The 15,172-nt window shown below is 42.2% G+C and overlaps 2 protein-coding genes across 2 annotated transcripts in view; one reads left to right on the top strand and one right to left on the bottom strand.

The window, feature by feature from the left end:
- The first annotated feature begins 1,482 nt into the window (after positions 1–1,482).
- The window catches only part of dgkza (diacylglycerol kinase, zeta a), a 216,442-nt gene continuing 202,752 nt past the window's right edge, over positions 1,483–15,172 (top strand). Inside the window, exon 1 of the mRNA XM_079495900.1 lies at positions 1,483–1,489. The gene's annotated coding sequence lies outside the window, so the exon portion shown is untranslated. The remainder of the gene's footprint in view (positions 1,490–15,172) is intronic.
- Positions 7,680–14,404, bottom strand: LOC306916939 (ras-related and estrogen-regulated growth inhibitor). Its single transcript, XM_079495038.1, has 8 exons — positions 14,291–14,404; positions 13,219–13,295; positions 12,055–12,111; positions 11,678–11,751; positions 10,479–10,617; positions 8,937–9,030; positions 8,437–8,508; positions 7,680–8,041 (listed from the first exon to the last, which is right to left on the bottom strand). The coding sequence occupies exons 2-8, from the start codon at positions 13,268–13,270 to the stop codon at positions 7,930–7,932; spliced, it is 600 nt and encodes a 199-aa protein (XP_079351164.1). The 5' UTR covers positions 13,271–13,295; positions 14,291–14,404; the 3' UTR covers positions 7,680–7,929.

Raw genomic sequence — 15,172 nt, 5'->3', positions numbered from 1 at the left:
GACCTTTAGACAATGTTGCACCTTGATAGATATAATTAATTTAGTCACAGCAGTCAGTGTGAGATTGATTGATTGGTTGATTTATTGATTGATTGATTGAAAATTGTATTAACAGTTTGCAGAATGGGTACAGTTCAAGGAAAGTACAGGTCAATACAACATCTGCTAAGAGGATAAAACCAGAAAAAGCACTAAGGACTTGTCCTCAATTCATCCACATTTAAAGGTATTTAAAGGTATATTCATTGATTTAACTTAATTCAAATATCACTTATTTTTTTGTTTTGTTGTGATAATCCTACCTACTATAGAGTGTGCTGACCATATAAGGAGTTCCTCCCTGTCCTCAGTTAACCTCTGGGGTCAAAAAACCTTAGGTTTCGTTTTTGGCTAGGTGGCCCATCCTTCATCCAATCAGGATAGAGAGGGGCCGCCAATCATGATCGAGCGGGGGCGGGCCTTGGTGTGCGTGCTGTTGGCCTGTTGCGGCATGTCCCCCCACTGTAGAGCGTGTGCATGTGCACTACAAATAGTATATGAAGCTGATAGAAAAGCCTAATAGAAAAGAATGCAAGCACACAACACACATGGAAACGTTGAGGTTGGAACTAACAGTGGTTTCATTCTAATCAAGTCTCTCTCTCTCTCTCTCTCTCTCTCTCTCTCTCTCTCTCCCCCCCACATCAGGGTGACTCCATGGAGTTGGAGACTTGGTGCATGAAAAGTGAGTGGGGTTTATTCATTTTTTTTGGGGCTCTTGGCTTAAAGGGATAGGAGATGCTGAAAATGATAGATCCCAGTAAAGAAATCGGAACTTGACACAGCAGCTAATGACAGTAACAACACAAAGAGTATTACTGTATGGTTGCAGTGTGTACAGAATTGTCACATATATGTTGTGTAGTGGCTAATTCACACCATGAACAATAAAAACTTAAAAGGCCACTAAAGGCACCGGGCAGCGAATCTTACGCAGTGGTATAGGGAATGAGGCCATTGTCCAGTCAGGCAGCAACATTTGATGGTGTTTTATTGTAGTTTCTCCAGACAGACTACAGCAAATGATGTCAAAATGCTAGTCTCTCCCCAACCTGCTGGTAAAAAACCATGAACCTTCCCGGTGCTCACTGACTACCTGTGTGTGCTCACTTAATTAAGTAGACTCAGCTGTGCCCCCAGAATTGCCCATCACCTTCAAAATAATTAGCTATAACAGAAATAATGGCTGTAAACAAACTAATTAAGCAAAGCAAACTAAATAATAAATGCATTAGAAAATTATATAGAAAATATACTGAAATACTAAATAGCTCCCACAGTTGTTTTCGTCCTTTTTGTAGGTAATGTAGGTAATGTAAAGACATTAAAGGCGTAGTGAAACGGAAATGGTGGACATTTTATTTTGAAGTTTCAGACGGTCTCAAGTTGAAACACCGCTAGGAAGTTTCTGAACCAATCAGAGCGTCGCATCCCTTTAGGGGATGGGACGGTAGCTAGGGACGGTAGCTATGCTACGCAGGACAGTGTGTGGATGTTTGTTTACAAATCAGATAGTCGGCCAGCTTTACCAGTTTACTCTTATGTGGCTTATTCTACCCTATAATGTTTTCAGATAATTTTTTTAGTGTGATGATTAAGTTGAAACCGAGTAATACACTCTCTGGATGTTATCTTGAATGGGAATAAAAACGGAAGATTTCTGTAATCAGTAGCAGCTGTGCAGCCTGTGCTGGACGGATGCGGAGATATGGGGAATTAAACGGGTGAGCTTCATTTGTATTGGCTTTTATCGCTGTGGGCCTCGACACGTCATCACGCAGCACGTTTTCGTTTTCAGGAAGTAATACAAAATATTTTTTATGGACTTTTGATATAAAAACACACAAAAATGAGAATTTTCCCATTTTTTTGGCATCCATTGTTAGGTATGCCCATATGATGACCACGGATATGGTCTAAAAGTGTGAAAAACTAGTTTTATCCTATAGTCATAGTTTTATCCTGTAGTTTTATCCTAGTTTTATCCTGTAGCTTTATCCTATAGTTTTATCCTTTAGTTTTATCCTATAGTACTGAACACAGCACAACACTGACACCTGCGGGACACAACATTTATTACGCCTAGTGCAGATGGTTCCAAACAAAGCAATGTCATTGGGCAATGGGCATACAGGACAGGTGTCAATCAACTCTAGTCAACATATTACAAACAAAATAGCAGGAATAGCAGTCTGAGAGTGAGAGATCTGTGAAAACAGAGATGTTTATAAATTAAATAATCTGATTTTGTCACCAAATGAAGAGCCAGGGATTCATATCAGTGTGTGTATCAGAATGTTTGTGTGCTCGAAGCTGGGTTTTCACTAGTATGTTTACCATAACCAGCTGACATTAATAACAAAAAGATGGACTGTGACTGTCAACTAACACACTAGCTAGCCTGCCCTGGAGGAGAATAGAGTCAGGTGTGAGAGACATTTCAACAAGTTTGAGTGAGTATGGGTGCTATGCTATCTGAGAAGTGTAATGACAAGCCCGGTTTCCCAAAGGACACCTCTTACATGTTGCACATGCTCAGTTGCCCTCTAGGCCGCACATGAAGCCAGTGAACATAGACATTCCGTGCATAGATGTGCCACCCTGAGGCCTGGTATGGTAGGCCTCATACCATTCTGAAATTTAATTTAATAATATTTGGACTGCTGGACAGCTGACAGTAAGCTCTCTTCACTCTAAAAAAATGCAATTACATTTATTTGATGCTGAAGTAGGCCTTAATTTCAAAGTTCTTATATTTAAATGAGATGAAGAAAGTCACCACTCGCACCACAAATTTCTCTGCGAATGGTTTTAATACAGCCACATGTCGAGGTGTGTGTAGGCTAAAGAGGCTTTAGGGAAACAGGTTTGTGTATTCATGCAGGAGGCCTTACGTGCCCTAGTCTAGGTTGTGTATTTCTATGTTGTTGTGTTTGACAGTGTTTCCCAAAAAAGGCCAGTGTTTGATTGGCTGCCATGCAGGCCGCACACAGGCTTCATGTGCGGCCTAGAGGGCAACTGAGCATGTGCAACACCATACATCTTATACGTAAGAGGTGTCCTTTGGGAAACCGGGCCAAGGACATTTAGTTAAAGTAAAGGACTTAAGGACCTTTATAGCCCTAGAAGCATACTGTCATATTGCATACATTTCACACACAGGAGGGCATAGGAGTGACCTATGGCTGTGTACTGTATATGAAATGTATGTAATATGATCACATCCATTCTAGTTCCAGGTGCAGGATAGGATCCAGGTGCACAGACAATGATTTAGAAATGAAAGCAGAGTGATTCACTGCTTCTTTCTCTTTTTCAAGACTGTGACGCTGCTTTAATTATCTTAAAATAATGCGGTTAATTAGGCCTAATTAGGCCTCTATGGTGCCCACATATCATGTATCGTGTATCCCACTGCTCTGGAAGTCAAGCCGACAATTTGCACCAGAAAATAACAGATCCTCACAACGCTGTGAGTGTGTAGATCTACTATACTGCAGTGCACGACACTGACCATCGTGCAACGAATTAGGCCTATATAACCATTTTGATTGTGCTTTAGGCCTACAAATTGATATATTTTGAAGCAGTTATGTTATCTGACATTGTGGCAACTGCCAGTGGAAGCATGTGGGCTACCGTAGGTTTAACATGTACATTAAATAGAAATGGGAATAAAATGTTATGGGTCACGTCACTGTAAAGCCCAAAACCACACCAAAGGGTCGGGACAAAACCGTTTTCTTTAGGTCAACCACACCAATGAAACTTGCAACTCAATGAGAAGCATTTTGTTCCGACCCAACCCAATTGGTGTGGTTTGTGCTTAGCGACCAGTGGTACTATAAAAAATTTCAATCACTTTGACAGTATTCAGTGTGTATACTCACTCTGCCTTTTATAGAGTGAGTAACCTACCTTATATTACCTGGTTAGCCCATAATGTTCCCCAGGTAATTCCAAAATATCCCCCACTCCTATAATCACACAATACCATTACCTAAACCCCTACCATATGCATGCACCCTCAACACATACTTACAGTTAGCATTATGCCATTTAGCTTACACACACATGATTAAATTAATTATAGTCCACTCCAACCAGAACTAATAAAAGGGGTGCGTATACCCGAAGGGAACTCTTTTGCCCGAACACTACACACCACACTGACTGTGGAAGGAGGATGAGGCTCCTCTTTGGCTCCGTTCTTTTGGCAAATCTAGAACTTCCTGTTTGAGAGCTAGCAAATTTAAGACATCCGGTTGCTTTCAGAATAAAAGTGCCGTTAATTAAATAATTATTACATTACATTATTAGTATTATTATTACATTACAGGTATTGTAAAGACACACATTATGTTTCTGTGTAAAAAATAAGTAATTAAATAACGTAAAAAAGGTATCTAAATGCTAAAATCTAAATAAAAATGCTATTCACTGGAGTGCATGGACTTTATAAAGTGGACACTGGACAAAAGACGGCTCCGCGAGGCAACTGTTGTGACATATGCACGCGTTCAGGGAGATGTCCTCTACCACACCCCACTCTCCGCTAAGCGGGAGAGGTGTAAAATTCCAAGCAGCAGACCTTCTACTGCTGTCAAATGTAAAAATTGTGCCGTGTCCAGACCCAGAGTGGACACTGGACAAAAGACGGCTCCGCGAGGCAACTGTTGTGACATACGCGGCACTTTTTTTACCGTTGTCAACGGTAAAAAAAAAAGTGCCGTTTCCAGACCCAGAGTGGACACTGGACAAAAGACTTTTGTCCAGTGTCCACTCTGGGTCTGGAAACGGCACTTTTTTTTACCGTTGACAGCAGTAGAAGGTCTGCTGCTCGGAATTTTACACCTCTCCCGCTTAGCGGAGAGTGGGGTGTGGTAGAGGACATCTCCCTGAACGTGTGCGTATGTCACAACAGTTGCCTCGCGGAGCCGTCTTTTGTCCAGTGTCCACTCTGGGTCTGGAAACGGCACTTTTTTTACCGTTGACAGCAGTAGAAGGTCTGCTGCTCGGAATTTTACACCTCTCCCGCTTAGCGGAGAGTGGGGTGTGGTAGAGGACATCTCCCTGAACGCGTGCGTATGTCACAACAGTTGCCTCGCGGAGCCGTCTTTTGTCCAGTGTCCACTCTGGGTCTGGAAACGGCACTTTTTTTACCGTTGACAGCAGTAGAAGGTCTGCTGCTCGGACTTTTACACCTCTCCCGCTTAGCGGAGAGTGGGGTGTGGTAGAGGACATCTCCCTGAACGCGTGCGTATGTCACAACAGTTGCCTCGCGGAGCCGTCTTTTGTCCAGTGTCCACTCTGGGTCTGGAAACGGCACAATTTTTACATTTGACAGCAGTAGAAGGTCTGCTGCTCGAAATTTTACACCTCTCCCGCTTAGCGGAGAGTGGGGTGTGGTAGAGGACATCTCCCTGAACGCGTGCATATGTCACAACAGTTGCCTCGCGGAGCCGTCTTTTGTCCAGTGTCTTTATAAAGTCCATGCACTCCAGTGAATAGCATTTATCCATTTAGATAACTTTTTTACGTTATTGAATTACTTATTTTTACACAGAAACATAATGTGTGTCTTATAGCATCATATAGCATCATTTAAATGCTTCATTTGTAGTTTTAATGTGCAAATTAAACTTTTTTTCAATACTCTAGAGGGTACTCTTATTTTGAAGAGATCGTCCACCGGAAGTCTTATATTTGCTCCCTTAGATTTGCCAAAAGAACAGTGCCCTCCTCTTTTTGGCAAATTTAGAGCTTCCTGTTTGAGAGGTAGCAAATTTAAGACATCCGGTTGCTTTCAGAATAAAAGTGTGGTTAATTAAATAATTATTACATTACATTATTAGTATTATTATTACATTACAGTTATTGTCAAGACACACATTATGTTTCTGTGTAAAAATAAGTAATGAAATAACGACTAGTCGATACATAGCATGGATTTTTGTCCAGTGTCCACTTTAGTTCACTTTAGTCTGGAAATGGGATATTCTTTTACCTTTCACCTCGCTGTATGGTGTGCCAATTTTATTTTTTACACCTCTGCTGCTTAGCGGACAGTGTGGTGTTGTAGAGGAGGTCTCCCCGGACATGTGCGTATGTCACACTAGTCGATACATAGAAGGGATCTTTGTCCAGTGTCCACTTTAGTCTTATATTTGCTAGCTAAGATTTGCCAAAAAAACAGTGACCTTTCACCTCGCTGTATGGTGTGCCAATTTTATTTTTTACACCTCTGCTGCTTAGCGGACAGTGTGGTGTTGTAGAGGAGGTCTCCCCGGACATGTGCGTATGTCACACTAGTCGATACATAGCAGGGATTTTTGTCCAGTGTCCACTTTAGTTCACTTTAGTCTGGAAATGGGATGGGTTTTTTTTACCTCTGACCTCGCTGTATGGTGTGCCAATTTTATTTTTACACCTCTGCTGCTTAGCGGACGGTGTAGTGTTGTAGAGGAGGTCTCCCCGGACATGTGCATATGTCACACTAGTCGATACATAGCAGGGATTTTTGTCCAGTGTCCACTTTAGTTCACTTTAGTCTGGAAATGGGATATTTTTTTACCTTTCACCTCGCTGTATGGTGTGCCAATTTTTTTTTTTACACCTCTGCTGCTTAGCGGACGGTGTAGTGTTGTAGAGGAGGTCTCCCCGGACATGTGCATATGTCACACTAGTCGATACATAGCAGGGATTTTTGTCCAGCGTCCACTTTATAAAGTCCATGCACTCCAGTGAATAGCATTTATCCATTTAGATAACTTTTTAATTACTTATCTTTACACAGAAACATTACTTATTACTTATTTTTACATTTTTACATAATGTGTGTCTTATAGCATCGTTTAAATGCTTAATTTATAGTTTTAAGGTGCAAATGAATCTTTTTTTCAATACTCTAGAGGGTACTCTTATTTTGAAGAGATCGTCCACTGGAAGTCTTATATTTGCTAGCTTAGATTTGCCAAAAAAACAGTGCCTTGTATGGCTCTCAATAGAGCGTCGCAGTCCCGCCTCCTACCCTGGACCAGGAAATGAAACCCAATGCATTATTCTCATAGACATTTCTTAAAGTATTTATTTAAAGACGGTTACGCCGCGGACAAAGCCAACTCGAGTCGTGACAACTCATGACAACACAAACAATATTTTGGACCAAACAAATAATTAGAAAGAAGAAAAAAACGGCAGGTTACAACACTTTTTTTGTTGTTTTTCTTCTTTGTAATTATTTGTTTGGTCCAAAATATTGTTTGTGTTGTCATGAGTTGTCACGACTCGAGTTGGCTTTGTCCGCGGCGTAACCGTCTTTAAATAAATACTTTAAGAAATGTCTATGAGAATAATGCATTGGGTTTCATTTCCTGGTCCAGGGTAGGAGGCGGGACTGCGACGCTCTATGGTGGCACCATCATTATTGGCACTCAGTTATGCTTGCAGGACTCGGCGCAGCCTCTTTTCTGATAGTCTGACCGCTCACTATCGTGCAAATAATGGTAAAAGCACAAAATGAAATCCCTGTGGGCGTCCCCAGACCCCACATTGTGAACCACTGACTAAGGACAGCTATGGCAGAGATACAAGCAAGCCACCATTTTTACCTCCATATTATAGTCCTATCGTTTGTCCTGCATGAACTCATGGTAACTTTCATTTTTCAAGTCCAGAGTGTTCATTTCACAACCTTGTATTTTGGCTTCATGGGATTGGGTTCTCAATAACAAGCCAACGTTCAAAGCAAAGTTACTATATTTACCCAGGGTAACTGGACTAAGCATCAGATACTTGTTTACAGCCAAAAATGGCAGCCATGAAAAAAAATCTCGCTAAGGTGCTGCTGCGCCTGCCATCCTTAGAGTATATCTGCCATCATGATTATGGTCACCATTGCATGGTTTTGGAGCGGATTAGTTTCCTAGTTAGAGCGTTTCTGACGCTCAGTATGTAGGAGCGTTTGTCAGACGTTAGAGGGCGATGTTGTTCCAACACCAACCTAGAGAGAGACAGAAGACAGAATTCAATCAGACTAAACGGGGTGGGTTGTCAGTCTTTGTCATTTTTTTGGACAGTCTCTACAGAACTTTACTCGGCTGGTTTTATCCGAAAACAGATGATGTACAAGCTCACAATCAACATTGTTGTGAGCTTGTAGATCTTCTACATCTGCTGAATGTTCCCCATCAGAATTGAAGGTATGCGCGTGACGTGACATCATCGTACACGGAAGTTATGCGGGAACGCCTACTGAGTGGCAAAAAGCTACTTTCTGGCCTTGACAGCCCATACATCCAAACAGACATTTCCTATGTAATTGCATTAAAACAACATTCGCGGAGGCAGCTCAATAAAGACGGCCTCCATTAATATGCATGCGACGAGAACACACACCTTATCAGCTGGAGCACTGCAGCTTCCACGGTAACCACAGCTTCTGCTACTGACAGCTCAATGAAACCACATCTATGCACACACGCACACGTGCGCACGCACACACACACACACACACGTGCGCACGCACACACACACACACACACACTCACACACACACACACACACACACACACACACACACACACACACACACACACACACACACACACACACACACACACACACACACACACACACTTGCCATGCATACAAAAAGTAGACAGGTTTAATATTTCTAACTTTTAAATTTAAGCAAACTTAAATTATATCCTTGATGAAAATTACAGTAGCCCACTGTGTGTACAAATTATATTACGACACAAATCGACACAAATTATGAATATTTAGATACTCTATGATAAATAACACACGCACACACACACATTAACGCAGGCATCCAAACACGCACGTGCACGCACATGCACACACACACACACACACACACACACACAGCATACCTGAGATCCTTGGCTACTTTCTGTCCTTCCTCCACTGTCACCTCTCTACCAATCTCCATGTCAGCTTTGTTGGCTACCACCACTGTAGGAACAACTGGCGCACACACACACACACACACACACAAAGAGGGACACCGAAAAGTTGGTCTACCAAACTTTAAAAGCCTGTACATTTGTGTGTGTGTTCTATTCTATTCAAATGACCTCCAGTGACCTTTCTCAAAGTTGAGTGAATGGTATTAGTATTACTATTCATTCCTGTAATTATTAATTCCATTATTGCTTACGACAGTACGTGGTTCTCAAACATTATCATGTCAAGGACCCTCAATTTGATATACTGTATTTGGGCACAGACTCCCATCTGACAACACATCTGACAGACTTTTAAGCTCATAGCTTGTTCTTATGCTACTGTATATTAACAAATTACCTCCTGAAGCACACCCGGGCGTCCAAAAGAGAAAAACAGCTACTGTATGGCAAGAATACAAAATGTGCAATTACTGTGTGTGTGTGTGTGTGTGTGTGTGTGTGTGTGTGTGTGTGTGTGTGTGTGTGTGTGTGTGTGTGTGTGTGCGTGTGTGTGTGTGTGTGTGTGCGCGCGTGCGCAATACTGTGCGTGTGTGCATGTGCGCACATGTTTGCTGCGAGGAAGATGACAGCTTACAGAAGGCACAGCCAGGCGCCCGTGCAAGATGACATGCAGGTCGTGTGCTGAGGCAGAGCAGAGACACACAGAAGAACACACTGTTCCTGCTCTTATAAAGATAACATCGGCACACATCTCGCCAGCGTAATGCTCTCTGTTTGGAAAGGACTCTCTCCAAACGTTGGAGAATGCCTACCAGTCGCTAGAGTAGCTAGTTAATCAGCCTGTTAGGTATATAGGCAGTAGTGGGCTCTGGCAATGGATGAGGCTCTTTGTTGTTCAATGCGAATTCATTATGTGGTTAAAAAACGAAACACAGTTCATTTTTAAGTCAGTGAGTGAGTAAACACCTAGCCATATACTGTACTTAAGATATATATATATATATATATATATATATATATATATATATATATATATATATATATATATAAAGGGTATGCGCATGCATAAAGTGAGTAGCAAATCGAGTGGCAAGTTGAGTGGCCTAGTGAGTCATTTAACCCATTTTGACCTGAGATCAGATTCTAAAAAATGTCTTCTACATCCTGACAGTTTTCTGAAAAAGCTATGTTTCTATGTCAGTGGTTCTTCGATTCTTCAAAAATAGCAGATCTACAAGCTCATAGCGCGCCACCGAGTGGCGCGCTATGAGCTTGTAGATCTGCTATTTTTCAATAGCTAAAGCATAACATAATGCTAACACCAAAACGGGTTCCCGTCGGGTTAATGCAATCAGATTGGACTTTTCTGTTTGGATGTATGGGCTGTCATGGCCAGAAAGTATTTTTTTTGCCACTCAGTATAGGAGTTCTCGCGTAACTTTCGGAAAATATCATCCCCCATCATTAGTTATGTCCTCTTTCCAGCGCAGACGGTGGTGTCATTACCGAGGCTCTGCTTGGTGTCGTCTATGAGCTTCTTCATGCTTGGAAGCTCCAGGAAGCTGAGGCGCTGGGTGATGGAGTAGAGGAGCAGAAATCCGTCGGCCCAGCGGATGGAAGCCTCCAGCGAGCCCAGGGAACTGCCCTGGAAGGGTAAGTGGAGGAGACACTCATTTCTCATTCTTTGGCAAAAAACCCACAACGTGTCATATTGCTAAGAATAGGAACACTGGCCGGCGGTGTCTCAGGGGTAGAGTGGCCGGATGGTAACCGCAAGGTCTCCCCCAGAGTTAATGTCGAAGTGAGCAAGACACTGAACTCCGAATTGCTCCTGATGTGCTGGTTGGTTGCCTTGCATGGTTTCCGCCGCCATCGGTGTGTGAATGGGTGAATGTAATGCACATCTATCTATGTAAAGCGCCTTGGATAAAGGCACCATAATGACCATATAAATGCACCATTTACCATTTACTGGGATACATGTGGTTAATTCTTAAACCCCTGCGTCCATTTTTTGGTTGAAACATTAGCCAAAAATATAGCCGATCTACAAGCTCACAAGCTACACCAAACGTTTGGTGTAAAAGAAAAAAAGTGGTCCAAGAGCCAACTCGGGTACAGTTGACTATAAGTCAACAGGGTTTAACCCATTTTGGGCGGGAACCCCTTTTGGTGTTAGCATTATGTTATGCTTTAGCTATTGAAAAATAGCAGATCTACAAGCTCATAGCGCGCCACCGAGTGACGCGCTACGAGCTTGTAGGTCTGCTATTTTTGAAAAATCGAAGAACCACTGACATAGAAACATAGCTTTTTCAGAAAACTGTCAGGATCTTGAAGACATTTTTAGAATCTGATCTCAGGTCAAAATGGGTTTAAGTGGTTAAGGAGTAGTGATCGTGATATATATCTCTTATTGTTATACCTAATGAAAAGGGTGTCTTTGAAAGACAAAGAAGAGGTCCCGCACACTGTCAGACACTTGTCAATGACAATGACTGCCCTGATGAAGGTCTAAGCGACCGAAACGTCGACCTAATAAAGAGCAACATTTTCTTGGCAAGTGTCTGACAGTGTGCGGGACCTCTTCTTTGTCTCTCAAAGATACCCTTTTCATTATATGTGCTCTATTGCCCTACGCACCTGTCACCAGCCTTTTGAGGTGCTGTGCATCGGCCTTTTGCTATACAATTATTGTTATATACCTGACAGGCTGTGTCCAAGATCTCCAATTCAATAGACTCCTGGTCGACCATCCTCCTGCACCTGTAGGTCACCTCTATAACACACGCACACACACACATACCGCATGCATGCACGCAAGCAAGCACGCACGCACACCCACACACACACAGATACATGATTAATAGCAGGTGGTTGCAGTCTAGCAGCTCTTCCATAAAGAACAGCGCTGTGTTATTAGTGACATCTCGATTCTTTTTATGGTCACATTCTCCGTCCCTCTTTCTCCAAAAGAAACACGCACGGACGCAGTGCCACACAGACACAAACACACACACACACACGCACACATGCACACATGCACACACACACACACATGGCAAGATAGCATCGTCGTTACCCTTTTTATGGTCATATTCGCCGATGAATCGCCTCGTTAGGAAACGAACACACAGGGCTGCCAACACAAAGCAGACACTGTCACTAGAGAACACACACACACACACACACACACACACACACACACACACACACACACACACACACACACACACACACACACACACACACACACACAGACTCACGTGCTCTCATTGTACAACATCACGCCTGTGCACACATAAAGACACTAAATCACACACACACACATTGTCCTAAAATTCAGAAATACTGGCAGGATATCCACTCCACCCTGGAGACCATTCTGTGTTTTGAGATACCTCTGACTTGTTCCTTCTTATTGCTGGGAAATATCCCTGAAGAGTTTCTAATACATGATAAATATTTAATCAAGATCCTCTTAGCAACAGGTAGGAAAGCGATCACACGACGCTGGTACCAACAGGACCCACCAACGAAAGAACAATGGATGGACATTACTGAGGAACTGTATGTTATGGAAAAACTAACATTCATACTTAGACTACAAGAGGATAAGTTCTATAAAAAGTGGGAAAAGTGGGATCTCTTCTCTCAGCCTAGCGATAATGCAAGAGGATTTCAATTAATGTATCTTGTAATATGAAAAATGCAGCATTATTAACATTGGTGTCATTTTGTTGATCCTTATAGTCAGTCCATTTCTCCCATTTTTCAATGAATAGTTCCTCTTGTAGTCTCAATATATGAGTTAGTTTCTCCATTACAAATATCTCCTCCACAATGCTCAGCCACTGCTCACAAGCTGGGGGTTCTGGTTTGTACCATCGCCTTGTAATTGCTTTTTTACTAGCTGCCATGTCTCTGTCTTTTCATCAATAAAAAGTAAGTGAAAAAAAAAAGAATCACCCACACATGCTGTACAGAAATGTGTATGCATACGCACGCACGCACGCACGCACGCACGCACGCACGCACGCACGCACGCACGCACGCACGCACGCACGCACGCACGCACGCCCGCACGCACGCACGCACGCACGCACGCACGCACGCACGCACGCACGCACACACACACACACACACACACACACACACACACACACACACACACACACACACACACACACACACACACAGCAGGGCAGATAGTCAGAAGTGTGTGTGGTTTAGTGTTAATTTGAACCTGTTTTCCCCGTGTTCTGTGAACCCAGGACGAGTAACTTGACTGGAACCATTTTCCTACGGATTCCACTTGTACACCTAGACGAGAGGAGAGAGCTTCTAGTAGAGGTAGTTGGCTCACATTTTTGAAGCCATTTGATTTGGTGTTAGGAACCCGTTGCGACCACATGATGCCCTCGCTGATATCGACCCCAGGCAGGCAGACGAAACACACGCCAAATTGTCTACTTGATGGACTGCATGGCGAAAGGATATCTAAATTGTGTATCACGATTCACATTATTAAAAGAAGACTAAAAGCCCCACTAGTAGTCCTCAGCGGCTGAACCAGAGAGGTTTTGTGTGGAATATTACAGTATACCTCAGGCTCTATCACACCATCAGTGGACATTTTGGCTTGTATGCAAGAGGAAAGGTCCTTTGGGGGCGCAGTCAAATTCTAGGCTTCTTCCTCAGCAAGTGCCAACGGCCATCTGCCAGTTAGATTGTTGAGTTTCATGAGATATCTTATGTACAAGTGGAAGATTTCCCCCAAGATGGGGGTGCTCGGAAAATGTCTTGGCAATCCAAGCACTCATTTTCTGAGATATGTTTGTTGTTTGGGTCCAAAGAGTTGCTGACCAACGTCCTTTGACAATAGATAGAGGAGAAAGTATATGGATGTAATATTGTAGCCATATTATATAGGACAGGTAATTATGCAGAACAAATGCAGCACACAACTACATATTAAAAAAAAACCAATCAATTCAGATATTACAATCAATTAGTAGAACTAACACTAAACATAATTTAAATTGCAGAATTAATGAATTAATTAAATTAATAAATTGCAGAATTTACAGTTATATATATATATATAAAATACATATAATATTATGTCATTAAAAATCATGTACATAAACTGAAAGTGTATACCCGTATAATAGTAGGGAAAACATCATCCAGAAAATTCTAAAGACAGAAACCTTTCAGTCAACTGGCCCCATGGTTCATAAATAAACAATTATATATATACGTGTATATATAAAATATTAGAAGTTTAAACACTGATTGATCAAAGGTTTACATACCTGGAAAGACTTCGCAGCCACAGGCAAACTTTGACCAGTGTTTGGTTCACAAGTGTAGCAAGATGTGCTGTAATGTGTTATGCAGCCTTGTGAAGCTGTGGCGTCTGGTGAGGCTCAGCCAAAGGAAGTGCTGAAACGTTGAACGCTAACATATCTGTACTTGTCTCGCTGACTGTGTCCTGCTCCAGCCAATGAACCGTACGCAGAGACAGAGAGGAGAGAAGGTTCTGAATCTGTACGTGTCTTCTGTCCTGTTACTGTGTCTGCTCTCTTCGACTCGCTCCGTCTCATGCTCCTGTTCAGTGTCACTATAGGCTGTTTATCTATAGAGAAGGCAGGTAGAACTATTTACGAAATATCTATCTATCATCTATCCATCTGTCCGTCTGTCTTGTCTGTCTGTCTGTCTGTCTGTCCTGTCCTGTCCTGTCTTGTCTTGTCTTGTCTTGTCTTGTCTTGTCTTGTCTTGTCTTGTCTTGTCTTGTCTGTCTGTCTGTCTGTCTGTCTGTCTGTCTGTCTGTCTGTCTGTCTGTCTGTCTGTCTGTCTGTCTGTCTGTCTGTCTGTCTGTCTGTCCATAGAATGATCTATCTAGATTCATTGCCTTTTTTGCTATTATTCTTTGCTTTGTTGTTACATTCTTTTAACTCTTTCCGTAAAGCACTCGTGCTTTATCCTTGTTCTGTACTTTCGTCAATCAATGTGTGAAAAATCATTTATTTTTTGCTTTCACTGTAGAATTCATTCGGTGTAACTGTAACAGAGGAACAAGAACATCATTTTAGCCACTTTAACAATGTCCCGTCCTGGGAATCATTTTTCTTTTTCCTTTATTGAGTCAATCACATGTACAATTCTTTGTAGCAAATACATTTTATTTTCAC

This window comes from Electrona antarctica, assembly GCF_951216825.1.
Source record: "Electrona antarctica genome assembly, chromosome: 24".
NCBI lineage: Eukaryota > Metazoa > Chordata > Actinopteri > Myctophiformes > Myctophidae > Electrona > Electrona antarctica.
The sequence above is the reverse complement of the archived record's forward strand: the minus strand, read 5'-3'. Positions and strand labels throughout refer to the sequence as shown.

Excerpts from the sequence above, each read along its gene's own strand:
- LOC306916939 (XM_079495038.1), bottom strand. The coding sequence starts at position 13,270 with ATGGTTCCAGTCAAGTTACTCGTCCTGGGTTCACAGAACACGGGGAAA. Across the intron at positions 12,112-13,218 it reads ACAGAACACGGGGAAAACAG|CCCTGTGTGTTCGTTTCCTA; the intron begins GTTCAAATTAAC and ends TTGTGTTGGCAG. Across the intron at positions 8,042-8,436 it reads GCAGTGCTCCAGCTGATAAG|GTTGGTGTTGGAACAACATC; the intron begins GTGTGTGTTCTC and ends GTCTCTCTCTAG.